General features: G+C 37.9%; 1 protein-coding gene across 1 annotated transcript in view; it reads left to right on the forward strand.

Moving 5' to 3' along the window:
• Positions 1–27,860, forward strand: part of ARMC3 (armadillo repeat containing 3) — a 52,325-nt gene that overhangs the window by 18,310 nt on the left and 6,155 nt on the right. Inside the window, 9 exon segments of the mRNA XM_067470575.1 lie at positions 4,989–5,141; positions 5,260–5,365; positions 16,103–16,352; positions 18,453–18,589; positions 19,469–19,637; positions 21,965–22,065; positions 22,857–22,964; positions 26,154–26,231; positions 27,582–27,782. Of these exon segments, the coding sequence (XP_067326676.1) occupies positions 4,989–5,141; positions 5,260–5,365; positions 16,103–16,352; positions 18,453–18,589; positions 19,469–19,637; positions 21,965–22,065; positions 22,857–22,964; positions 26,154–26,231; positions 27,582–27,782 (1,303 nt within the window).

Here is a 27,860-nt window from a genome sequence, read left to right on the forward strand (position 1 = left end):
AACCACTACCTTAAATTATGTAGCATACCATATACATGTACAAAGGTATTACAATCCTGGCAGTTTTGTTTTCAGTATCTTCCATCATGATCACCAACATGGACTTGATTATTTTCACAACTACTATACCCTAGGTTGGCTTTTTAATGAAATTACATGCCATAATACCAAGATCTATTTTCTGTTTAGCACACATATTATTTTTAAGAATTGTATCCCATTGACTTACCCTAGCAACATCTTTTTTAGATAGTTCTTTATTTTACAGTCAGTTGTGATTGTGTTGGGTATTCTTGGTAATTGTTCACTTTTGTATTAAATTTAATGTCATTGTGACAGTTGCCACCCATTGGGTCAATAACACATGTCATAACATATCCTGGGTATAATTTGAGATTAAATGTAGGGTCATCTCCCCTCCGGCTAGCTCTCTTATTTAGTATTTAATGTAGATTAATTTAAATAACTATAAACCGTGTATCTTTGTTATGACCAGAATGTGCAGTTACTCCTTTATAGGAATGACTAATTTAAATAATCCTTTCTCCTTTTGATCAATCCCTGGTTTGGCTATTTTCAAGCATTAACATAAAAGTACCTTTTTTGCTACTATTCCACCACTACTTCAGTATTACTTTTTAAAGTTATTCCCATTATTATATAAAGTCTACTAAACTTACCAGGCACCACCAGTGGCGCAATGGGCTATACCCTTGATCTGGCAGGACTGCTGACCAAAAGGTTAACAGTTCAAATCTAGGGAGTGGGGTGAGCTCCCGTCTGTCAGCACCAGCTTCTCATGTGGGGACATGAGAGAAGCTTTCCACAGGATGGTAAAACATCAGGCAACATCCTTGCAGGCAGCCAATTCTCTCATACCAGTTTCTCAAGTCACTCCTGACATGAAAAATAAAACAAAAGCTAAACTTTTCAAGGTGGAAGTTTTCATTACTTCCTTATTAGAACATTTGGCACCAGAAGCAGAATAGGGATAGGTTCTTAGAGAGACCACACTGCAGGTGTATTGATTCAGTCAATAGAACCCCAAACCTGAGTTTGCAAGACCTGAACAGGGCAATGGGATATGACCTTGAAGGTCTCCCATTCCTAGGGTTGTCATAAGTTGAAATCACCGTGATGACAAATAGCAAGAACTAAGAAAAGTGGTACAACATGTTTCATTAGACTTTATTTCAACACTAACAATATAAGTGATGGAAACTATTAGGTCAGGTAATCTTTGCATTCATACAGAAAAAATTCTAGAAACCATTGGGATGCTTCTTCCAAAATTCATCTAGGAATGATGCATCCACTTTTTAAAAGATGCCACATTGATAGGCATATGCTTTTAAAAAATCATGATGGGGTTTGATGGTGAGTCAAGCTTATCTACTCTCTCCTTTTCTCTCTGTTTTGCTATTCATGCATGCTGTTTTCTGTGATTGTTGTAGGAATGTACACATGGCTTTAGGAGAGTCGGCTAGAATTAAGAGCCTATTTTTTGCAGCTTGAGCTTTACTCATTGCATTGTCTCCTGCAGACGTGCTACTCAAATCAAACCTGTTTTTCTCCAGCTGTTTTTCAATTTCCTTTTCAATTTGATTGTTCCAGAAAACTTCTAGCTAGACAGAGGATGAGAAGAAAAGAAGGGCTTAGTAGGGTTTAAAAAGCCTTTGCGAATAGGAACTCCATAAGAGAGGCTTTACTCATTGAAGTATACATAGAAGATTCATGTTTGGTTTGCACTTAGCAGAAATCTTAGGTTAATGCAAACTGCTTAAGCAGGAAGGAGTCACAGTGGTCTTTAGCCTCACTATCCCTTTCTCCAAGACTGCAAAGCATATTTTTTTAGAAGTTTAGTTTCATTTCCCACCAAACTAGCCTGGTAATTGCATATGAACTAAAGAATATATTTTAAAACATATTCTTGACCTCCGAGGAAGTTTGCCACAAATGCAGACAAAACGTCAAGAGAGAATGCTACTGGAACATGGCCATACAGCCCAAAAAACTCACAGCAACTGCTGTTTTGAAACAAATTATAATGGTCTTTTTATCTTTTTGGTTTCTGCTTATGTATGTATTGTGACTTGATTCTGTTGTGAGCCACCCCAACTCCTTATGGAGAGGGGGTGAGATATAAATAAAGATGATGATGACAATTAGGGTCAATTTCTAAATAGCTTGATTTCAAACCATGAGTTACAATCTAGCATAGAGTTCACTTTAAATGACAGTGCCTTGTTTCTACATAAAAGCAACCTGAGCTTTATAGAATGACATCCTAAATTATGCCAAAATCTCTTCTTTGCACTTCAAGAGAAACAAGGAAATGCATATCTGAGACTCCTGGCAGTTTGTTTATGGATATTGCTAAACTAGAATTAGGCAAACCAGTGCTCTCCAGATGTTTTGAATAACAATTCCCATAACACTAGCCTGACTTTTGGCTGTAGCTGTTGTGGCTGATGGAAGTTATCCCAAACATCTGTCTATTTCTTTACTAAGCCATTATGTAGCCAGTGCCACCTATGTGAACTGGGCTGGAATGTAGCTTTCAACAATGGATAGCAGTAATGAAATCTTTGGTCTGGGAGTAAGGGCATTATGAACAAATCCCTATTTACATTATGGATGAAGAATATGGATTTTCCACGATTATTACTTAGAGGTCTACAGCACAGTCTTACCCAGATTTATTCAGGAGTCAGCTTTACTGTATATAGCTGGATATACTTCCTAGCACAGCCTTAATTTACATCAGTTGAACTATTGTAGCACTTGCACTATAATGGGTTGCGAAATTGCACTCTTAGGTTTCAGATGGTTCTCATTTTCCCTTTTGGCTATTAAGAATTCCTTTTACTTTTCTTTCTGCACAACTGAAATATGTTTTCATTTTTAAAAAATCTTTTACCATAATTACTATTTGGAAGAATCATAAACACTTTTGTTCCAGATACCAAGAAAAGAATAAGTCACCATGTCAAAAATGAATTACTAAAGCATGGAGATCCCTGAGAGACCATAATGAGGGATTATACACAAGTTTGGCAAGCATCAAGCCAGAGGCAAAGTCCATTACATGTCAAGCCAACCCATAATCCCAATTAATACAATCTCTAGAGTGTTTTCAGTTACACATTTCTGTGTGGTATACCTTATTTCTAATTTCATTTAAAATTCTCCCAAACATTTTGTGTTCATGCAAAACAAAACCAACTATACAAAAGGTTCTGTTTAAAGGTCTGCTTTTGAGTGTGCGTGTGCATGTGTGTGTGCGTTCTCAATGATTACTGCAGATGCAGACTGCAGCCAGGAAATCAGAAGATGTTTACTTCTTGGGAAGAATGCAATGACCAATCTCGACAAAATCTTGATAAAATAGTGAAGACTACCTACATCACACTGGCAACGAAGATCTGCATGGTTAAAGCAATGGTATTCTCCGTAGTAACCTATGGATGCAAGAGCTGGACCATAAGGAAGTCTGAGTGAAGAAAGATAAGACACTTTTGAACTATGGTGCTGTAGGAAAGTTCTGAGAGTACCTTGGACCGCGAGAAGATCCAACCAGTCCATACTCCAGGAAATAAAGCCCGACTGCTCACTGGAGGGAAGGATATTAGAGGAAAAGATGAAGTAATTTGGCCACATCATGAGAAGACAGGAAAGCTTGGAGAAGACAATGATGCTGGGGGAAATAGAAGGAAAAGGGAAGAGGGGCCGATCAAGGGCAAGATGGATGGGATGGTATCCTTGAAGTGACTGGCTTGACCTTGAAGGAGTTGGGGATGGCTATGGCGAACAGGGAGCTCTGGTGTGGGCTGGTCCATGAAATCATGAAGAGTCTGAAGCGACTGAACAAATAAACAACAAATATCACTGAAAAATAAAAAAAAACTGGGATGAACATTCTATTTAGTTGTTTGTTTGAAACATTTGGTGCCCTCCCCCCCAATAAAACAATTACTGGCATCATTTTCCCACTTTATTGTGGAAGTTATACATTTTGGCAGATCTATTCAAAAAAACAAATGAGGTGAAGGCTATATTTCGATATATCTTCTAGGCTTCAGATAAAACCATGATATTAATGATATGAAGAAGTCAACCTCTCTATCACACCTTCACAGGTTGCATGATGAGGTGTAAGGGATGAGAAACCATGTCTACTTATTTGCACACTCTGGCTTTGAAATTTGAAGTGTATAACCTTTTGACAATTTGCAAATTGGTCCTGCATGAAAAGCAAAAGCAATTTGGGCACTTGGTTTCATGGAATGTATCGAGGTGTCTGTTGTGTGTTGGTGTCAAACTATGGCATATCCACACCAATATTTTGCTTCACATGTGAGACAGTAGCTCCTTACTCTTCTCTGTTCATCTGGATCTGCAAGGAAAATAAAGGAATATGTGAGAGAGGCATCAGACACATTTTAACTAGCCTTCCATTGTCGCTAGCCTGTGCATTAATTTGATTCTTATGGCAACTGTCAAATACACAGCAACTCTACTGGAGAAGTGACCTTTTAATTTTCATGTACATGGCTCTTATTAGCACTAATTGAAGGAAGGCATTATACCCTAGCAAGGATAGAGCTGGTGAGGGGAAAAGGCATGTGCATTCCTGACTCTGCATAAATTCAGGGTTGTTGCTTTTTAAGGGAACATAATTGCTAATGCTGTTAGTTCATGTATTTATGGTTGATAATTGAAATGTGTGCTTTTGACCTGTTCTAAAGAGCCTTGTATTTCTCCAGACTTCGCCAAGCTTGAATCAACTTACATGTACAAACTCAAGTTGAAAATGTTCCAAATGTATGTTAGTGTACTCTCTTGAAATATTGTGCTGAACAAAAGCAAATATTTGCTAGGAATATCAGACAACTGATATTAGTACTTTCTGTTCAATACATTTACCATTATATACAACTTAGTGTTTGTGTTGCTGTTGATTTGTTTTTATAATTTTCTATGTACAGCTGAAATCAGAAAAATCTTCAATGAACAAGAAGTTGAAAAATGCCTTGTCACTTTATTGGGAACAGATAGTGATGGAACTAAAATTGCTGCTTCTCAAGCCATCTCGGCAATGTGTGAGAATTTAGCCAGCAAACAAGCCATTGGAACGCTAGGTAAATCGGTTATGGCAGAAATGGAATTTTGATGCCGAAGAAAATATGTACCATTCTACAATTTTGCCATGGCTACTTTGAAACTCCATATATACATCTCCCCTTTCTTTTTCCAAAGGAATTCCCCAGCTGGTTCAGTTGCTAAGCAGCGACAATGAAGAGGTAAAAGAAGCTGCTGCTACAGCCCTTGTTAATCTGACAACAGCCCATCTTGGCAATGCAAGGTAAGGGCATAATGAATAAAGAACGGGGTGAACAATTTAAGCAAGATGCATATTTTACCTCAATGCAGTTCCCAAAAAAATCTGACACATTCCTTTCCTCCTTTTGTTTTATGTTTCATCCTTGTGCTATTTTAAGGAATCCACACTCATTAAATTTTTCACATTTCTAAAGTACTAATTTGTGAATCCAATATTGTGAAAATGCTAGGCTTTTATAGCAAGCTGGAAGTATATGTATGCTTACAGGAACAATTATAAATATATTTGGTCATCACTTGAAACAGTTTACACTTTTCAAAATTCACAGTAAAACTTTCTCTCTCTGTGAAAATTGTATTCATAATATTCTGTGGGTTTTCAGATATGCTATTTTTACATCTCACTGGAAACACTAGATTTAAATATCATGGATTCAGTCCAGTGTATGTATGTTTCAATACTTAGCATGGGAAGAGAGCTAGATTGGGAAATCTAACATTCCCATAAGTGACCTGATGTGATACATTATATCCAGTTGGGAATATCTGCTGGGGACTGAGGGAATAAGGTACTGTAATATCTTACGGCAACACTCTGGGAGAAGGACTCCGCAAGTGAGAGTGGTCAGAGCTCAAATGAGATCAAATTGCAGGTTGGCCAGTTTTTAGTACGTAACAAAAAGAAAGACATTCATCCAATCAGTCTCTTTTCTTTACTTGTTTCAAGTTTTCTTCCTGTGATATAGACAATATGATATATCGTAAAACACCGAGCTTGTGGTATACATGGGGGGTTGTTTTCAGTTTTCTGTGTGACTACAAAAAACAGTGCTCCATGCAGTCATGCCAGCCACATGACCTTGAAGGTGTCTACGGACAACGCTGGCTCTTCGGCTTAGAAATGGAGATGAGCACCACACCCCAGAGTCAGACATGACTGGACTTAATGTCAGGGGACTACCTTTACCTTTACCTTACAAAAAACATGGATTATTATATTTCTGTATGTTTGCATTCACATTGTTGCCATTTAATAATATGGTCCATGATGATCCATGGTCCCAGACATGGAGCCTATAGATATGAACACTCACAAGGAATGAATTATTATTGGTGTTCTGTTCTGTCGAAGAATCTTGACAGCAATCCAGATGTCTCTTGTAGAAGCTAGTGAGGAAGCCCATCACAAGGTTAGGAGTGGAAATCATATAAATGTAAATGGACTGCAATCCCCAGAAATCCTCAGTCTTATTTATGCTAGGTCTGTAGCGTAAAATGACAGGGGGACTATATGATTTCCACCTAATCATCATCATCATCATCACCATCATCATCTTTATTTCTATCCCGCCCCATCTCCCTGCAAAGACTCGGTGTGGCTCACAACATGAATAAAACACAATTAACAATAAATACAAAGTAAATGACAAATTGATAAGGATAACAAATAAAACAAAATAACAATTAAACAATAAACAGTAAAAATATTAATTAAACACATTTAAACATAATGATTCCAATAAAATTAAATAAGTTAAGTAAAAGCCAAAGTGCTCAAATGTATCCATTAAAACAAAGACCTCATCCACATTAAGAGTTACTAATCATTTTCTAAAGCCAAGTCTTTAAGTCCTTCTTAAAAGTCATGAGGGTATTTGTTTGTCTGATCTCCCTGGGGATGGCATTCCAGAGCTGGGGGGCCACAATTGAGAAGGCCCTCTCCCTCCTTCCCACCAACCTCCCTTGTGACGGAGGTGGAATAGAGAGGAGGGCTTCCCTAACCGATCTTAAAGCCCGAACAGGTTCATAAAGGGTGATATGGCCGCATAAATAGGCAGGACCCAAACCATATAGGGCTTTATAGGTAATAGCCTGCACTTTGAATTGGGCTTGGAAGCAAATAGGCAACCAATGAAGCTGCTTCAAAAGGGGAGTTCAAAATGTGAGTTCAAAATGTGGGTCGCAGGTTTGAGGAAATCCAAAAATTATAGTCGAAATCTAACCTTATCATAAATTCATATGTATCTCTATAAATTCATATGTATCTCCATAAAGCTGAGTGTTATGGGAGTTCAGTATTACCATTAGACTGATTCGTTCTTTTAAAACCCATCAGTACCAGTTTCTCTCTTCTGTCCTTCCTATTTACTCTGTAACCAGAAGTAAGGTATGCCACAACTCTGCAGAAAGACTGGGAATGTAGATTTCCATTGCAAATAGAGCTTTTGTCTTCCTTGATGAGCTATGCCTCAGAACCTGGATTTTTAAATAGCACTTTGAAAATTTTATCTCAGTATCGCCTGTCAACAGTTCATCAGAAATTATGTACAGACGCATTCCTCCTAATGTGTTGTTGGTGAACATTCATATGATTAAGCAGAAAGTTCATAAAAACCAGTTCAACGCAGACGGACCCACATATGTGCATACACAGACATTTTTCTCCTCCATTTATTTCCTTCTGCATCCCGTTTATAAAAGCTGTGTTCAGTCAGTCAGAAATAAAACCATATGTGGCTTACATGAGCAATCACAAATGAGCATGGCAGTTCAAGTCTCAAAGGACTCCAAGCAATGACATTTGCAAAAAGTTTCTGTAAGTGTCTCAAATAATGAATAAAATAGAGAAAGTGATTGACTCATAGACTTCATTCCATGAAGAGAGAAACACAATTTGTCAGAAATATTTTATGTTACAAATTATTCAATTGGCTCTAACATGCACCAGCATTAATTTAACATTACCAGAAGAAACATCATTCATCATGTGGAGACATTATTCTACCTACTATTCTCTCCTGTGGAAAAATGCAGTTGATATTGACTCTGATTCTCCTTTCTTCTGACTCTTCAGTTAATGTCAGTCATACCTAAGTTCACAGATAGATAACTAGCTATTGGCCTCTTGGGCCCAACCCTACTAGAATAGCTTTGCTCTGCACTCCAGTTAGAGAAATGATTACAGAGTTGATGAAGGTACAGCCCTTTGAGGGCATTCCCATAAAAACTAATTCATGTGCATGAAGGTGGTGCGCTTTCCATCTTAAGTACATGTCACCCTTGTAATCCAGAATACTCCTCTTTCTTCTGGTTTGTAGCAATCCCTCAATGCACACCCAGTGGCACAATGGGTTAAACCCTTGTGCTGACAGAGCTCCCTCTGTCAGCTCCAGCTCCCCATGCGGAGACATGAGAGAAGCCTACCACAAGAATGGTAAAGCATCAAAGACATCTGGGTGCCCCTTGGGCAACGTCCTTGCAGACGGCAAATTCTCTCACACCAGAAGTGACTTGCAGTTTCTCAAGTTGCTCCCGATAGAAATGCATGAGTACCTGGATTTAGTTTGAAGCCATTTTAATCAGGTCAATTACCTACATCAGTTTCCAATCCTTATCACTTCGACATTTTAAAACTATGAATCATAAACTCACGTCGTTTGTTTGATGTCTGTTTTGTGTATTTTAATATGTATTTTATAGAAACACAGTTTTAATATGAAATTTTATAGAAATATGTATACTTGCTGAATTTTTGCAATGTTTGTGAGTTTTAATTGTGTAACGTGCCTCAAATAAGAGGGAAAGGCAAGTAAGAAATAAGATAATCGTTGTCGTTGTCGTCTTCATCACACTATACAAGCCAATATGGAATAATATTATTAGCTTGAATCACTCACTTGACAAAAAGGTGAGATGATGATAGTACTATTGCCAGAACTCATACATTTTCTGTTTTATTGTGGGTGTCCAGTATTTATAAGTTTAGGTTGAAAGAAAGGATCTCTTTAAGATTGGAATTATAGCACGGGAAATGCAAGAAGAGCTATTTTATTTTATTTGTAGAGAACTCATTTTAAAAGTAAATGCTAAGCCATGAATGCTCAATTATTTAATTTATTTATTTGTTTGTGGTCAATTAAAAACACTTGAGTTCAGAATTTTCAAAGTAGTTTACAACAAATAAGACATAAAATATATTGAAACTTAGTTGCCATTTCATAGAATCATAGAATCATTGCTTTGTGACAATAGGACCATGAAATTTAAAAAGAAAAGGGAATAAAATTTGATTTTATCAGTAAAAGCAGTGGAATTATAATTGAATTGTTACCTTTACAGTAGTTTAAAATGATGTGTTAAAATAATAATGTGTATATTCTAGCCCTGACTGTGCACTCTGACAATAGATTTTAATATAAATCTATTAGATCTTTTCCCTAACAAGATTCTGTACTCATAGCCATGGAGCCATCAGCATCCTATAAATCTTTCAGCAAGAGAAGTAAAACTACAAATTCAGCTAAGGATAAAATGATTCATTTTTTCTTCTGTGTAGTCTTGGTGGTTCAACTAATTTGACCCCAATTTACACACTTATTGTTCAGACTGTATATTCACAGGAAAATTGATTACATTTTTATACCATAGGCTTGAATTGACTGAATGTGGTGTACCATGAGTAAAACATATATTTTGGAATATAAGCACAATGTATAATATTGTTATACATTTTGTGTGATGATTTTAATTAGGAAATTTCCCTGTTTGATCAAACAAATTGGGAGATCTTGTGTCTCAAAATATTGCATTATTTCTCCATTAAGAAAGCATCCATAACTCTCTCAGTTATTGATTTATCCATAAATCTAGCTGAAAGAGACAGTCCTGCCCTAGTCAAGGCATGTTAATGATATTACCTCTCTTCAGGGATACAAGCCTATTCCAAATATTGACAAATCTCTTCAAATTTAAATATGTGTCCTTATGCAATAATCAAAACTATACCAAAAGTTCAAGTCAAAATTCCAATTACTGACTAGCCAGGACTTGTGGTTCTTGTAGAGCTTGGCATTTAATTTGCAGCATGACTGCCATCTATCGGTTATTGTTTTATTCTTTTTTTGTGGATGCCACATTTTATTGAGATTGAGTCATATGCTGACTTTTATTAAAACAAAATAAATGTGGTACACAAGCTGTTAAATGTAAAATGAAGTACGCTGCTGCCTTATTAACCCTGTTTATATTTTAACAAGCACCCGAGCCTTTCTAAGATAAACAGCTAGTGTACAAGGAAGATTAGAGTAACATTATATTGGGTTTTTTAAATAAATGTTAATTATTATTATTATGAAGTAGTTTCATATCATTCTTCAGTTTGCAAAGGTTAGTTTGCAATTTCTGGGTTTTGTTACGGTAAATTGTCTTTATTAAGGTGGACATATGTTGGAGGAGGAGGGGCATTGACCATTCCATACCTAATGAGGGTGATTCGTATTTGCATTAATTAGAAATATAATGGTTTTCAAAAAATGATGACCAAAAAGTTGCTACATTCAAACTGATAGTATATGTACGCATACCTACTTTTTTCAGAAGTATTGACATTACTATAGAAATTAGGCTTTTAATTATATGTCTGTTTTTTGGTGTGTGTAAATTCTAGTTTTGGGGGGGATAAATTGTGTCTGTAAGAAGATTTAGTATTGCTGTAACCAGAGGTGCTATCACAATTAATACACTGAACTACTGGAGCATTCAGTATATTGAATTGAATTATATGAGTCTACACTGCTATATAATCTAGTTCAAACCAGGCAATCTGGATTTTATATGCCAGTGTGGAAGGGGCCTTAGAGAAAAGAGGCATGAAAATTGGAGGAAGGAACAGCTAAGGTTTGAGATATGCAGATGACACCATACTAGTTGCAGGAGAAGGCAGATTTGGAACAGCTATTAAACAAGGATGAAACTGTAAAACAGCTGAAAAACAGAAATCATGACTACAAGTGATTAACATAACTTGAAAATGGATGATGAAGATGTCAGAAAATTGTGTATACCTTGGCTCAGTCCTAAATCAAAATGAAGAAATTAGTAAAGAGATAAGAAGACTAGGACTTGGAAAAATAAGATGCTCAAATGTAAAAAATATTCTATGCCAAAGTCAGAATTATTCATGTTATAGTATTTCTGAATTCTGTATATGGTTGTGAAAACTGAATAATGAAGAAAACTGACCAGAAGAGAATCAACTTATTTGACATGCGGTGCTGAAGGAGAGGTTTACAAACACCATGGACTGCTGAAAAAGACAAATGAATGGGTCTTCGAGCCAATCAGTCCTGAATTCTCACTAGAAGCCAAGACAATTAAAGAGAGGCCATTGTACTTTGCACATATCATGAGATGACATGGCTCACTGGAACAGCTAATAACATTTGGTAAAATGGAAGCAGTAGGAAAACTGGAAGCCCTCAAGGGACCTTCCACACAGCCATATAATCCAGTATATCAAGACAGATAATCCACAATATCAGCTTTGAACTGGGTTATCTGAGTCCACATTGCCATATAATCCAGTTCAATCTGGATGTTATACAGCTATGTGGAAGGGGTTGAATTAGAAAAGTAAGTAAGGCATGAGCTCCTGTAGGCACATCTGCCTTCCCCATGAAATGGTGCAGCTGCTGCATCTGCCAAAATTGGATAAATCTCCTGGACAAAGCAAAATGACTTTCCAGGAGCATTGTTGCATTCAAGAGCACCCTCAAGCTATTAATATGATCTTTCAGAGAGAGTGCTGTAATTCCAACCTGAGTTAGTTTTCCTACTGACCAACAATTTTCCATCTTGCCTGGATTAACCCTCAGTCTACTTATGGCCTGGATGCTTCAAGAGAGTTTCTCTTTGGAATAGGAAGGTTACTCAGTAATTATATTGGGTGTAATCCATAGGTTAAGTACAACCTCACACTCTTAGCTGTGATCTCTCACTCCACCCATTTCAGACCTCCATCCTTAACTGGATGGAAAATTCATGAGGCATCCTGCTGCTGATTGATATGGGCTCCAAAATGTGAGCATGAATTTTGCAATTACTTTTCATTCACTGGCAATTTCAGACAGAAAGTGAGTCTTATTACAATCTCCAAAGAGGAAATTCAGATTCCCCCCCCCCCCCCAAGAAAATAAGCCTTTGGCCATACCACCATAAACACATCTGATGTCATCTGATCTCAGAAGCTAAGCTAGGCTAAGGTAGGCCTCGTGAGTACTTGAATGATACAATATCTGGGGATACCAGATATTTTGGGAGCCAGCATGATGTAGTGGATTGAGCATTCGACTACGAGATCAAGGTTCAAATCCCCACTGGCCATGGAAATCCACTGGGTTACTTTGGACAGCCTCAGAGGAAGACAAAGGCAGACCCTCTCTGAACAAACCTTTCCAAGAAAACCTTGTGATAGGTTCGGCATAAATCAGAAACAACTTGCAAGCATACAACAAAAAATTACGTGGCATTTTTTTTAGATCATCAGAACAGAAATAATACTATTACACAGAGTTCAGAAGAGGCATATCAGTAATTCTGTTTTTCCCCCTTCTCCCTAAGCTTCTGTTCTTGGAGTAAAATAGCAAGCCTTTGTTGTGATGATGCGTCTCAACATTGACACCTAGTGGCATAGTGAAGAAATTGCCACAAAATGTATTCGCATATAGGGCTGGGCGGTTTCGTTCGTTAATTTCGTAATTCGTTATCAATTCATTATTTTTTTTGATAACGAAGCGATATTGAACCATTCAGGAGCAACTAAAAAACGAAACGAATTTTTCCAATTCGTTTCATTATTGTTTCGAAATTGTTTCGTAATTGTTTCGTTATTATTTTGTTATTATTTCCGTATGTCTGGTGCAAGTTTTATAGTCGTTGTTTGTTTTATCAGTGATAAAAAAATTTTTATCACACCAACAGTCAACAACAGAGGGAGAGGGAAGCTTCAGAAGTCCCCCCTGTCCCATTTGGAGGGTTTTTTAGCGTATTGCGCAATCGCATCCGCCATTAACGAATCGATTCGTTATTGTTTCAAAATTGTTTCGTAATTTCCGAAATTTCGTAAATATCGAACTTTTTAAAAGAAAAATTTCGGAATTCTTTTAAATAACGAAATGCAAAAACCCCCTAAAAACGAATCGAGTTTAGAAACAAATTTTTCCGTGGTTGGACAGCCCTATTCGCATAATTCCAGCAGCATACCATTGAATCAGTATTAGACAACTGGCTTTGTATGGCAGAGAACATACAATGTCACTTTTATAGGATTGTGCTCTGAATATGGAGAGGATTTACGGTCTTTATATTTAATTATACCTTTCTAAACTGAAATCTTACGTTTTGGCCTGAATATAATCAACCTTATGGAAATACAGAAGAGTTACTAAATGAAAATGTCTTATAGACTAGTGTGGCTGGGATGGGGATCTTAACATGTATATGACTTCTTGGTTCATGGTAGTTCATCAGCCTACTGAAAAAAGAGGGCCTCTAATGAGATGGTACAAGAGATTTTTACAGCTAGGAAGACTGCAGTCCTTAACTCAGATTGGTTTGGAAAGTAGTTATGGCAGTTAAAGGTGGAATCATAATGCTATAACACTGGAGTGTGAAAGGTGGTGGGTTTTTTTTGTAGGAGTCGGTATCTTTTATCTTTTAAGATTCATTTAGATACTTTATCTTTGTTCAGTTAGTTCATTTTCTTGTACCTAGTGTACCAATGCATAAAATTGAGTTGTTGTGTGCTTTCCGGGCTGTATGGCCATGTTCCAGAAGCATTCTCTTCTAACATTTCTTCTGCATCTATGGCAGGCATTCTCAGAGGTTGTGAGGTCAAACCACACAACCTCTGAGGATGCCTGCCATAGATGCAGGTGAAACGTCAGGAGAGAATGCTTCTGGAAAACACACAACAACCCAGTGATTCCAGCCATGAAACTCTTCGACAATACATTGCATTTTAAGATGGCAAATTTAAGCATACACTTTTAGGAAGTACATTTTATTTCATACATTGGAACTCAGTTCTAAATGAAGATGCAAAGGATGTTGTTGCACCTGAAATAAATGCTACAGCACATTCAAAATAGATCTTTCCATCCTTATATTTCCTGTGCTTATACCACTGTCAAGTTTTGTTGAGCCTAATATAAAATGACTATGACATGATAGTCAGTTTGGCTTATTACTTATGTTGTTTGTAGAAATAATATTATGAAGGCATATAAAAGAAAGCATTCAATTTTTCAGAGTATGGTACTGTTAGATAAATTCAAAGGTTTTTTTGTGTCAGGAGCAACTTGAGAAACTGCAAGTTGCTTCTGGTATGAGAGAATTGGCCGTCTGCAAGGATGTTGCCTAGGTGATGCCCAGATGTTTTGATGTTTTATCATCCTTGTGGGAAGCTTCTCTCATGTCCCTGCATGGGGAACTGGAGCTGACAGATGGGAGCTCACCCCACTCCCCAGATTCGAACTGCTGACCTATCACTCTTCAGTCCTGCCGATACAAGGATTTAATCCACTGCACCACAAGAGGTTCCATAAATTCAAAGTGAAGAAGGGGTAGAATTAGACTTCCAGTAGTCTATATGAAATTGTACACAACAGTCCTACATATATAAGATTTGTAAAATAAAAACAAAAACACCACATTTTTTGAGGAAACAAACATCTCGTTTATGTTAAGAAAGTGGGGAGATGATAAGAAAGTGGGGAGTTAAGAAAGTGGGGAGTTGCTATGTTAAGAAAGTGGGGAGTTGCCAATTCAAGTCATATTAAATTCCAGCTTTCTCCAGAAAAGTAGCAGCTCCTATCATTTCTTTTATTTCTTCCTTTGCTTGGTTGACTTAGCTTTGTTAAAACAGGAGGGAAGCTGTAACACTATGAAGAGAGGACCAAACTATCTGTTATTTCTTGGGGATTCTCTAGTTCTGGATTTCCCATATCAAACAGGAGGAAGTGAGCTCAAAATTCCAATTCTATGATTATGGGAAGTCATAAGACACCCTTCTTACCTGCCTCTTTTTGTGGATTGAGTTAGGGAACATATTCAAATACAACATATAGAGGTAATTAAAACACATAACAAAGTTAAAACATCAATTTCATCCAGACATTAAGTCCAGTTGTGTCCGACTCTGGGGGTTGGTGCTCATCTCTATTTCTAAGCCGAAGAGCAGGCGTTGTCCGTAGACACCTCTATGGTCATGTGGCTAGCATGACTGTATGGAGCGCTGTTACCTTCCCACTGGAGCAGTATCTACTGATCTACTCACATTTGCATGTTTTTGAACTGCTAGGTTGGCAGAAGCTGGGGCTGACAGTGAGTACACAATTTAAAATTCACAATTTTAAAATACTCTGAATAGGCCTGCCAGAAGAGACTGGTCTTTAATGCTGTTTTAAAACTGAGACAGTATATTAACTGTCGAGTCACTTCTAGCAGGTCACTTAACAATAACTTAATACTTAGCCTAAATTCATATGAGTAAGACTTGCTTTATAATTTGTATAGGTCTTTGGACTTCCCTAGTGTCCTATATACTTTTCCCTATTGTCCCTCCATTGTCCCTTTCTCTCAAGTGCTTATTTTTCTTTGTATGTCTTTCTATGTGATCTGACCAGTGATTTATCTTCATCTTTTAGGTCTCAAAGTACATCTGGTCTCATATGATTTTTCATGTTGCTCCCCTATCTTTTCTTCCACCTCCCTGACTCTCAGCTCCTCTGTTGCATGTCCACTGTTTCTCATCCCACAACAATTTACGGCACCAACCAGACTGCTTTTTTCCCTGTGCTTCTTTGCCCTTTAGTTGATTTGTGCAATATTAATTATTTAAGTGCATTTGAGATTCATTGCTTTCCTAGGTCTAAACATTAACACAGATTTGGGCCTGCCGTCCTTTTATCCCCTTTCTTAGTGCTGTTGCAGAAGCGGATGGTATTGAACCCCTCATCAGCCTCCTGAGCATAAAGCGAGATGGAGCTGTCTCAAGTGCGGCTACTGTGCTCACAAACCTGGCCTTACAAGAACCTTTGCGTCTCAGCATCCAGAGCCACGGCATAATGGCTGCACTTGTTGAACCACTAAATTCCACCAACAGTATTGTGCAGAGCAGAGCAGCTCTTGTGGTGGCTGCTGTCTGTTGTGATGCTGAAGCCAGAGCTGAGGTGAGCCATATGTGTTGGGGAAGGACCCTGGTATCTTACAATTGGTGCCTTTCTTTGAATCATGCTTTACACCAGGGGTCCTCAAACTTTTTAAACAGAGGGCCAGGTCACCATCCCTCAAACTGTTGGAGGGCCGGATTATAATTTGAAAAAAAATATGAATGAATTCCTATGCACACTGCACATATCTTATTTGTAGAGAAAAAAACACTTAAAAACAATACAATAATTAAAATGAAGAACAATTTTAACAAATATAAACTTAGCATTTCAATGGGAAGTGTGGACCTGCTTTTGGCTGATGAGATAGGATTGTTGTTGTTGTGTGCTTTCAAGTTGTTTCAGACTTAGGTTGACCCTGAGCGAGGGCCGGGTAAATGACCTTGGAGGGCCGTATCTGGCACTCAAGCCTTAGTTTGAGTACCCCTGCTTTACAATACGTTTTGGAGCAAAGGTCTCTAGTTTGTGGTTTTCTAACACACCCACATCTGATTGTAATAAGCTCTTGAAAAAGCAGATGTCTCAGGCTATTTCAAGGTTGTTTCTCAGTCACATTTCAGAAAGGTCTGAGAGTACTAAGCAGTAACTAGATTTTAATGCATTGGGAGCCAGTAAAGATTAGGTGTGCATAGATAGTACACAGAGATAAGGGCCCGGGTATATTCTTTACTTACAGTGTATGTAATTGGAAATTTCATCGTACTATGCTCTGCAAAGCTTTGTAAATGCTGAATGAACTCAGTACAAACTAAAGAGGACCGTAGATGCAAAGTAGAGTATGAGTATTTCCCCCCCCCCCCCGCTCTGTGTGTATACACACGCACACATTTACATCACATCCTGTATTTGAGGATCTCAAGGTGGCATTGTTTATTTATTGACCCTATTTATATTCCGCCTTTCTCAACCCCGAAGGGAACTCAAGGTGGCTTACATATAGGCAATTATTCAGTACTTTAAAGCAACATACAATTCCAATGAACATTAAAATTAAATTAATACATATTAAACATTTAAAAACATTACATTTAGTATTAAAAATCACGCCACACAGTACAATTTATTTTTGCTAATAAATAAAAATAATTTTAGAAAACAAAAATTGTATCAGGTCATTACCACTGAAAATCAGACAACTTAAAAGAAGTTAAAACAATTTAAAATCAGGCTGACCACAGCACATGTGCAGATTGGATAAAGTCAGGTAGGTTTCTTGGTATTAAGAGTACCTTTGTTGGTTTCTTTGTGGCATTTCATTTTTTTTCTTTGACTTGCAGAAGGGCCAGAGTCTCTGGCTTTTTCATTTAAAATAGGGTAGCAAAGTACAGTTCTCCAAATATTGGACAGCAACTCCCATTAGCCTCAGTGTGGCTGGTGGTAGAGAATGCTAGGAATTGCAGGTAGGAATTGGAGACCTCTGATTTGAAAGCATCTCCCCTAAGATCCTGGTGTTTTCAAACATAATAAAGTCTGACTGAGTGTTCTGTGTGAGCACTCTTCTCTAAATTTATATTAACAAGCTATACACAGGCCTATGTGCTTATGAGTGAGCACCTCAGTCTGGCTTCTGGAAAAAATTGGCTATGTGTGAGCTCCATCTAGAGACATCCAAAAACTGGCTATGTGTGAGAGCCATCCAGAGTGGGAATCCTTTGTCGCTGGTCCATGGAACAGATGCTGTTAATAGAAGAGATTCTTCCAGGGCAGGTCACTTTGAACACACTCTTCCTTTTCACCATTGTTTCAGGTGGTGATTTGTTTTCTTCTCCCTAACATTTGAAGGAGCAAGAGAGCAAAGCATATGGACATTACTACTCCTCTTCAGAATTCTTTGCATTGCTCAGTCAGAGAAGGAAGTTGAATAGGCAGCAGTAGCATGCACAAGATACTCTGAGGCTTAGCAGTTGTCTCTTTGCTAGGGAATGGGTTTAGGCAAGTATCGAATGATATTGACTTCTGATACCAGCTCTGCATGTGTTTATGTAAATCTACATGTCAACCTGCATAGGAGGCATGTAGTAGCAATATAGCATTTGTGGAAGGAACATACCTTTTGCTGTCCAGTTGGTCTCTTTTTCTCAATAAGTGTTGTCTTTTTAGTTAAGGAACTCAGGTGGTCTTGATCCTCTTGTAAAACTCCTACATTCTAAGAACAATGAAGTCCGAAGAAATGCCTGTTGGGCCGTGATGGTGTGTGCAGGGGATGAACTGACAGCTGCTGAAATGACCAGGCTGGGGTAAGCGAACCAAGCCTGCTGATAATTTCCTTCTTGTGCATGGATAAAACTATTGTGACTTCTGTTATCATTTCAGATAACAGAGAGAAATTATTTCACAAACTGAATTGGGAAATAGCACTGTTCTTTCTAGTAACCCAGGCATACTCTTGTACCATTGTAGCTATGCTGTTGTATTATTTACTATGTATTTATTTACAGTATTTATATTCCACCCTTCTCACCCCACAGGGGACTCAGGGCAGATTACAATGCACATATATATGGCAAACATTCAGTGCCATTTAGACATAAAACATATATAGACAGACACAGAGGCAATTTAACATTCCAGCTTTCCAGCTTCATGAGGGTATGCTCGATTCCGGCCACAGGTGGAGCTGCTGCTTCACCGTCCACTTGTGACACCGAGTCCTTGATGGAGTACTTTCTCATTCTTACACACACTGCTGGAAGGTTTTTTATGGTGTCGTAAATTAGTCTCCTCGCATAAAGCAGTACCTAAATTTCCTACTTGACAGATGCAACTGCCTTTCTGGCTGCATAGGTTGACAGCACTATTAATGGTCTAGACTATTAATGGTCGAGAGCTCACTCTGACCTGGGCTGGCTTCGAACTCATGACCTCTCGGTCAGTAGTGATTTAATGCAGCTGGCTACTAACTAGCTGTGCCACATCCCTTCCACTATGTGTTATATGTCTGTTAGTGTGTTTGTGTGTGTGTAGAGGGAGAGGGAGGAATAAGGCTGAAAGATTACAAACAACTATAGTAACTAGTCTGAATCTTCTTGTAAAGGAATATCATGGAAAAAGATGAAGTTTTGCAATGAATTGGAAATACTTCCTTTTTAATTTTTTGTTTTGCTTCTTTGGAACAGTGCCTTAGACATTCTTGAAGAAATTAACCTATCCATTGGGCGTAAAAATAACTTCAGTGAAGCAGCTTTGGAAAAAATACTCGATCACAATCTTTCCCAGAAGTATAGTCAAATGGGCTATATATCATGCAATAACATCATTTCAGATGGCTTCTATGATTACGGGCAGGTAAATCAATTTCACTATCTCTCAGAATGCATCATGTGACATGTGGGGCTTGATGAATCCAAGGCTGGAGTTAAAATTGCTGAATGAAACATGAACAACCTTAGATATGCAGATGATACCACTCTGATGGCTGGAAGCGAGGAGGAGCTGAGGAGCCTAATAACCAAGGTGAAAGAAGAAAGTGCAAAAGCTGGATTGCAATTAAACATAAAAAACCCAAGATTATAGCAACCAGAACAATTGATAACTGGAAAATAGAGGGAGAAAACGTGGAGGCAGTGGCAGACTTTGTATTTCTAAGCACAAAGATTACTGCAGACGCAAATTTCAGCCAGGAAATCAGAAGACATTTACTTCTTGGGAGGACAGCAATGACCAATCTTGATAAAATAGTGAAGAGTAGAGACATCACACTGGCAACGAAGAACCACATAGTGAAAGCAGTGGTATTCCCCGTAGTAACCTATGGGTGTGAGAGCGGGACAATAAGGAAGATTGAGCAAAGGGAGATAGAAGTTTTTGAACTGTGTTGCTGGAGGAAAATTCTGAGAGTGCCTTGGACCGCTAGAAGATCCAACCAGTCCATACTCCAGGAAATAAAATCCAACTGCTCACTGGAGGGAAGGATATTAGAGGCAAAGATGAAGTACCTTGACCACATTATGAGAAGACAGGAAGGCTTGGAAAAGATAATGATGCTGAGGAAAATAAAAAGAAAAAGGAAGAGGGGCTGACCAAGGACATGTGACCAAGTGACTGGCTTAACTCTGAAGGAGCCCACGGCTGACAGGGAGCTCTGACGTGGGCTGGTCCATGAGATCACAAAGAGTCGGAAGTGACTGAACAAATAAACAACAAATACTCTTGCTCTACATTGGTAAGTAAACCAAGTATTGTTAAGTCCCTGACAGTCCCCAGAGCAAGCCAACTGTCAGTCATATTACTCCTGGATCTCCTCGTTGCTTGAGAAGTGGGGAGCACGCAGCACTAGTAACTAACATTGATGCCTTTCCCATAGCCTCAATCTGCTTATAAAGTTAAAGTAAAATAATCTTTGCTGTCAGTAACCAGATATTTCTCATTCTCCATTATTAAGCTACCAGCGAGTCTCCGAGTAAATTAAAACAATAATTTGCTTTTGTCAGAGAAATTGTTGATTTGGCTTAGCCTTTCTGGCTTTGGATATTGTTTTGTTGTAATCTAGCTTCCTTTTATGTGCAATTACTATTCTCTTTATTTTAAAAACTAGAAAAAGACACTTAAACAATATTCATTCATTTCCATTTTTTCTTTAACCTAAATACTTAACAGAAGCATACCAATGTGTTTGTCATTTTTAAAAAGTGGAACAATAAATCTATCAATTTATTAAAATGTTATTTTTACTAATGCAACCTGAAATGATTTGAAGAGAGAGCTTGTTTTAGAGTGGTGTGCCAAAAAAATCAAAATCACTCAGAAAAGTAACAACATTAAGAATGTGTGTACAAAATAAACCTTCCTTTCCCTGTTTATAATTTGATGTTGACTGCTTGAATATAGGAAGTATTCACATGTAACCTTAAACCATGATTTAGCACTCTGTGAGTAAATGGAAAGAAGCTCATGTGAAGCACCCGTCCCAGGAAAAGGAATAGATCGGAATTCCCCTTTGGTTTGTTATTTATTTATTTATTGTTTGGCATATTTGTATCCTGTCCTTCTCAGCCCGGAGGGTTGCCAACTACAGTTAATAAATGATAAAAGCAATTAAAACAATTCGTTAATGCTTTAAAATTACTAAAACATTGTTTAAATCACACAGGTTTGAAATCATAGTCCAGGTCACTGTAAGACTTAATGTGGACCTCAAGATGTAGAACTGCCCCCCCCCCCTCACCTGCAGTCTTAATCTTTGACTATCCCAGTTAAAGCTATTAGAAGTTGCAGTTTAACAACAACTGGAGATACTCACAGTTCCCATCCCTCCTTTAGCAGATTCCTCTCCAGTTATCTGGGAGCAAGCAATTGTAAATTAAACAAGCCAACAGTAAAAACAAACAAAAAAAACCCCTCTAAGGTTGTTCCTCTGGTTTATTTAACCAGCCATTGTTTATTTTAGACCACAATTCCTTGTTCACATATAACAACATACCAGACATACACAAAAATGAAAGCAAATTCTGTTTTTTCTTTTATTTTGGCTGTATGTGTGGGGAGCATTTTATGTGAACCTGTAAATGTATTATTAATTTATTATTTAACATTATGTGTGAACACGGCCATTGACTGTCCATGAGCTTAATGGAGATGGCAGGTGACTCGGTGATGTTCTTCTTTCTCTCTAGGTAAAACCTGGGGTTAAACTGTTGTCACTGGAGGAACTCAGTTGTCAGGAGCTTAATGATCGACGTGCTATAATCTTAGTAAATGCTAAACTACCAGAACCGTGAGTCTATGAAACTTTATCCTGACCCATCTAATTTTTCTTCTGGCCTTTTTGAATGCCTGAGGAATGATCCTCACCTTATCCATAATTTTGGCCCCAAAGCCCCCCTCAACATCTACCTGAGATCAACTTATACTTGAGTACATACAGTACTTTTGCTATAAACATATGTCTGGAAAGTTGTACCAATAAAAATATTACAAAAAAAGGGAGGGAATACAATTTTTTTACCAAGAAATTATAAAAACAAGGTGTTCTATTTAGATGGCAAAACCTAGAAGGGATATCTCTATCCTTTAAAGAGAGAAATATGTTCTAGATTTGGTGACAAAGGCAAAAGATTTGTATAAAAGAAACAGATTTAAATTAGATAAATCAGCAGAAAAGTGAAGAGGCTGAACTACAAGATAAAGGAGGAAAGGAGAGGAGGATAAAGGGACAGATGGGGAGGGAGAAGAAACACAGAGAAACAAAGGTAGTTTAAACACCCCAAAGTAAATATGGAACTGGGGAGTCTTACTTGGAATATCAAAGGTTTGAACAGACTCCCATAAAAAGAGACTCACATAAAAAGACATATATAAGACTGCTGTACTACCCCAAAATGGGAAAGGAATATATTGCAGCCACAAAAGAAAAAAAAGAAAGGGGTGATTCTATACATTGATGCTTCTACAAACTCAGAAAAATTTCATTCCTTTAATCATGACAGTGTTATGATATAAATGTTGCCATTAAGGCCTGGAATGACTTAGGGGCACTGCTGATGTCATGGTGTCCTTATTTTTCAGTGAACCCACCACTGTTACTCCTACAGACGAAAGGACAATGCTAGATGTAAATACCGGCCGAATTGCATCTTCTGGTGCATTCAGAAAAATAAGTAAAGAAAGAGCTGGGTATGTGTTTTATTCCTTTCTACTTCTTTGGATGTAATAAATGCTCTGACTGAATGTTCAGCATCCAGTGAAAATAAGTTTATTTAGAGAGGTGTCCTCTTTGCTCAGCGTGTGAAAGCAGAGTGAGGAACGAAAATCAGAATGCTGCTTAGGAATGTGATGCAGTGGAGCCTTCAAAAACATTTCACTTCCTGAAGTAGATTTCCAAAATTACTCCTCGCCCCTTTTAAATTGTGTATCTTCCTGGCATCAGTTTTTATCTATTCCTCTTTCTCATCCATACCTAATCATAGTCCTGCTTGCTGCTGACGGCTTCCACTTTTGCTGTGCTTGTAAACAAATCTAGGATGATGTGGTACTAGCTTCACCTCTGAGTTGTTATGACTCCCATTTTTCTTGTTTAAAATTCAGATTTAGCCATAAAAGTTAAACGTTTCCCCTTGACATTAAGTGTGGTCATTTCCGACCAGGGGTGGGAGTGAGGGTGGTGGTGCTCATCTCCATTTCTAAGCCGAAGAGCTGGTGTTGTCCTTAAATGCTTCCAAGGTAATGTGGCCGGCATGACTGCATGGAGTGCTGTTACCTACTCACATTTGCATGTTTTCAGTCTGTTAGGTTGGCAGAAGCTGGGCCTAACAGCAGGAACTCACCCCGCTCCCGAAATTCGAACCGCCAACCTTTTGGTCAGCAAGTTCGTCAGCTCAGTTGTTTAACCTGCTGTGCCACCGGGGGCTCCAGATTTAGCCATAGTTCCATTCAAAATTGTGCTTCTATCAGTTTCCCAGTCATCTTAAGCTGATATTGAAGACACCTGGGGTTGCATGGTGGTAGAAATAATATCTTTTGAGCTTTCCTTACTGGCTTCATCCATCAGTGCAACTTGATCCAGGCCATAATGAATGAAATTTTTCAACCACACCTGTATAAATGAGACTTTTCAGCTCGCATTTAGCAAGCACCAAATAAAAAAGGCAACCTTCTCCAATCTCCAAACAGTTTTTATCCACCCTCACCAATATATGGTCAGGCTGTCTGAGGAGGATGGGAATTATAGTCCAACACACCTGAAAGGCACCAGACTTCAAGTGAAAGTCTTCAATACAGCATTCAGTCCTTTGATGAAAATTTGAGTGTACCCATGGCAACTTGCCCCTATTTGTGATTTCTTGCTGTGCAGCAGAGATGGTTCTCTTGTCTTTTCTCCCATCTAACATAATTTCTTGAGACATTTCCAGACATCATTTATATGCAATAACATACCGTATAATAAAATAACTGTGAAATAATGCCATCAACCATCATGTTTATTTTCCCCTGATGCAGGTCTGCATTCAAGCATGAAATGAAATTTATTTACCATTGGTACAAAATGTATCTTTGCACTTTAATACTAGTCATATCTGGTTTGGATCTTGACTGGCTAGGTCCTTTTTTTCCTCTACTTCAAAGTCAATTGTGTGTGTGGTGTATGTTTGGTAAATGGACAGAGCTGGATTCAGACCTTAGTTAGTTCCCTATAGTTCCTGTTGAAATCAATGAAATTTATTAGTGATGTCAAAGAAGGGAATTCTTTCCATATCTATGTAACAGTAAAACCAGTTAAAGTTTATCTATGAATGTACATAAGTAGGCTTGTAGTGTGGCTTTTTGCATTGTTTTCAGTGGGGTATAACTTATTTTGCACCATACCTTCTGTAAAGATGGCTTTTAAAATGATCAAAGCTCTGGAGAACAAGCCCTGTGGGGAGCGGCTTAAAGAGCTGGGCATATTTAGCCTGCAGAAGAGAAGGCATGATGGCCAGGTATATGAGAAGTCATAAGGAGGAGGGAGCAAGCTTGTTTTCTGCTGCCCTGGAGACTAGGACGCGGAACAATGGATTCAAACTTAAGGAAAGGAGATTCTATCTGAACATCAGGAAGAACTTCCTGACTGTGACAGCTGTTCAGCAGTGGAAGTCTCTGTCCTTTGGAGGCTTTTAACCAGAGGCTGGATGACCATCTGTTGGGGATGCTTTGAATGCAATTTTCCTACTTCTTGGCAGGGGGTTGGGTTGGATGGCCCACAAGTTCTCTTCCAACACTATGATTCTATGATTCTGCTGCTGCTATGTCATTACTGCTTTTAGCTCCTTTCTTTTTGTGTTGCTTAGGAAATAGAAGAACCACACTAAGTACAGGGAGGAAATATTAATGACAAAAAGTTTATTTGCTGCCAGAGTGGTAATTCATTAGTCGTTAGCCATCCTGAATGCAAGACCTCATCCATATTTGGTCTTTGTTTTTGAATGGTCTCAATACTATGGAATCATTGCCTTTATACTATAAACATTGTGCATTTTATATACTTTGATGTACAAAATGGCACTTTTTCCTTTGTGTATGTCCTCTGCGTATGTCGGAAGAAAGAGCCAATTTAGTAGAGAACATTTTTTTAAAAGAGAAATAATGTTTTAAAATAGTTTTAAAATCATAACATTGTAGAGTTGGAAGAGACCTCATGAGCCATCCAGTCCAACCCCCTGCCAAGAAGCAGGAAAAATGCATTCAAAGCACCCCCAATAGATGGCCATCCAGCCTCTGTTTAAAAGCCTCCAAAGAAGGAGCCTCCACAACACAATCATTTTAAAATAATGTTTTCTATTTGAAATTTTTGTGGGCTGTTTTGAGAAAGAGAAACAACACCCCATCACACAAAACACCAATGCAAAGTAAACATTCACCACCAGAGCAAACGTCCACCAGTCAGCAAAGTCTCTCTTGAATCAAGAGTCATTAGTGAGGGATCGGTCCTTTGGCCTCCTCCAGCAATTTTCAGAGCTGCTTCCTTCTTCCTCTGGCTGCTATGCAAAGTAATGAAGACGTTGATGTTTGGTGATGGTACTTGCTGAAAATGAGGAGGGTGCTGATAAACCAAAAGTATGCTAGTTACAATGTGCATGGTAGCAGATCCATTTTGATGAGTCATGTGCACATAAGACACCAATAGAAACGAGAGGAAGATATTATAGAAAAGTGACTTATTTTCAATATTTGATTTGGGGTACAAAAGAAGAGGGGAGTGTCCTCCAAGACCACTTGTATTTATATGACCTTTCCTTTGTCCTTGAAAAATATCTGAAGATATTTCTATTGCATTTTAAGAATTCCTATGCCTTACAGAAGTAAAAGAGACATTTTTAATTTTGATAGTTCATTGGACGAGAAGCCAGAATCTCCCGTAAGGTCTGCTTCAATCAGCAAAGGAAGCACTAGAGAAAAAGGATCAAGGTACCTGTGCAGATGTTTGCAAGAGTGCAAACATTTGAGCATATTACTATTTTTGTGTTTTTATATCTGATGTACCATATATGAAGAAGTTTACATTCTAAAAGCAGATACAGGAGAATAGAGGAGAAGTCATAAAGAGAAACCAGATATGCTTATAATTTGCGTATGCCACTATTTCAAAAGGGATAAAGAAATGCTAACACAGACATGGAGCCCTTGCTTCTTGGATGTTTGCCAGTGCTTATACAAACTCACTTTAACTTCCTTAGAGAATGACAGTGATCTTATGGAACCCCAAATAGTGAATAGAAATGGTCATCTGTAAGATCCGCATATTGAGAATTTTGAGAGTTGCCATTCATCTTCACCATACTTTTCCAGGGCCTCAAAAGTGTGTTAGGGTTCCGAATCCAGGTCTTCTAGGATTTTGATTAGTAACTATATAGAGACAAGGAACTATAAGACGAGTATCCTTTATCTAAATGTTTTAGATTTTAAATTCTTTTGGATTTTGGAATATCTGTATTTTATAAGTACAGTAGTCTCACTTATTCAACATAAATGGGCCAGCAGCAGAACATTGGATAAATGAAAATGTTGGATAATAAGGAGGGATTAAGGAAAAGCCTATTAAATGTCAAATTACGTTATGATTTTACAAATGAAGCACCAAAACATGTTTTACAACAAATCAACAGAAAAAGCTGTTCAATACACGGTAATGTTACATAGTAATTACTCTATTTACGAATTTAGCACCAAAACATCGCAATGTATTGAAACAGCTGTGGATCCAGGCAGGGGGTAGACTGCATTGGATAATACAGAACATTGAAGGAGCGAAGGTTGGATAAGTGAGACTCTACTGTACACAGGGTGATATCGATGACACTCAAGTTAAAAGAAAATCAAATTCTCTCTCTCTCTCTCTCTCTCTCTCTCACACACACACACAAACACACACATCTTAAATACTTGGCCTTAAGGTAATTTTATACACAATATATTTAATAATATTATGCACAAAACCAAGTTTGTATATACTGAAGCATCAGAAAATAAAGTTGTGAATTGCTGTCTTAGCCACCATGACAATGTTGGATTTTGGAGCGTTTTGGATTTCCAGGCATATTACTTGTATTTGGGAGAGTCAGTCCTATACTGGTAAATATTAAATGAGAAAATATTTCTGAGAGCACAAAAACATTGCAAATTAAGATTACACATGATATTATTGCCAGGAAATTCTAACACAGAGAGGCATCCCCCCCCCCTTGCCTATGATAACTAAAATCGGGGTTCTGTTAGAAAAAACATTTCAAACAAACCCATGTTGTCTTTTTTAAAAAGAAAAGGGAAAGGGAAAAAAGAGGAAGAGAAACCCAAAGAAGAAGACATGGAGCCTGCTATGCCTAAAATTGCTGAAGAAGTTCCTGAAAAGGTTGTATGGCTTCCTCCTCTTGACACAGTTTTGCAAGATTACATCAATGAAGTTTCCAAAACAATTCTGCCACTAGCAACCACCAAAGAACAGGTTGTACAACTTGCACAGTGAGTACTGGAATGCACTTGCTGTAATGTGCAATAAGTAGATAAAAATGCATTTTGAAAACTATTGAGCAACATTTT

This window comes from Anolis sagrei, chromosome 6, assembly GCF_037176765.1.
Source record: "Anolis sagrei isolate rAnoSag1 chromosome 6, rAnoSag1.mat, whole genome shotgun sequence".
Taxonomy (NCBI): domain Eukaryota; kingdom Metazoa; phylum Chordata; class Lepidosauria; order Squamata; family Dactyloidae; genus Anolis; species Anolis sagrei.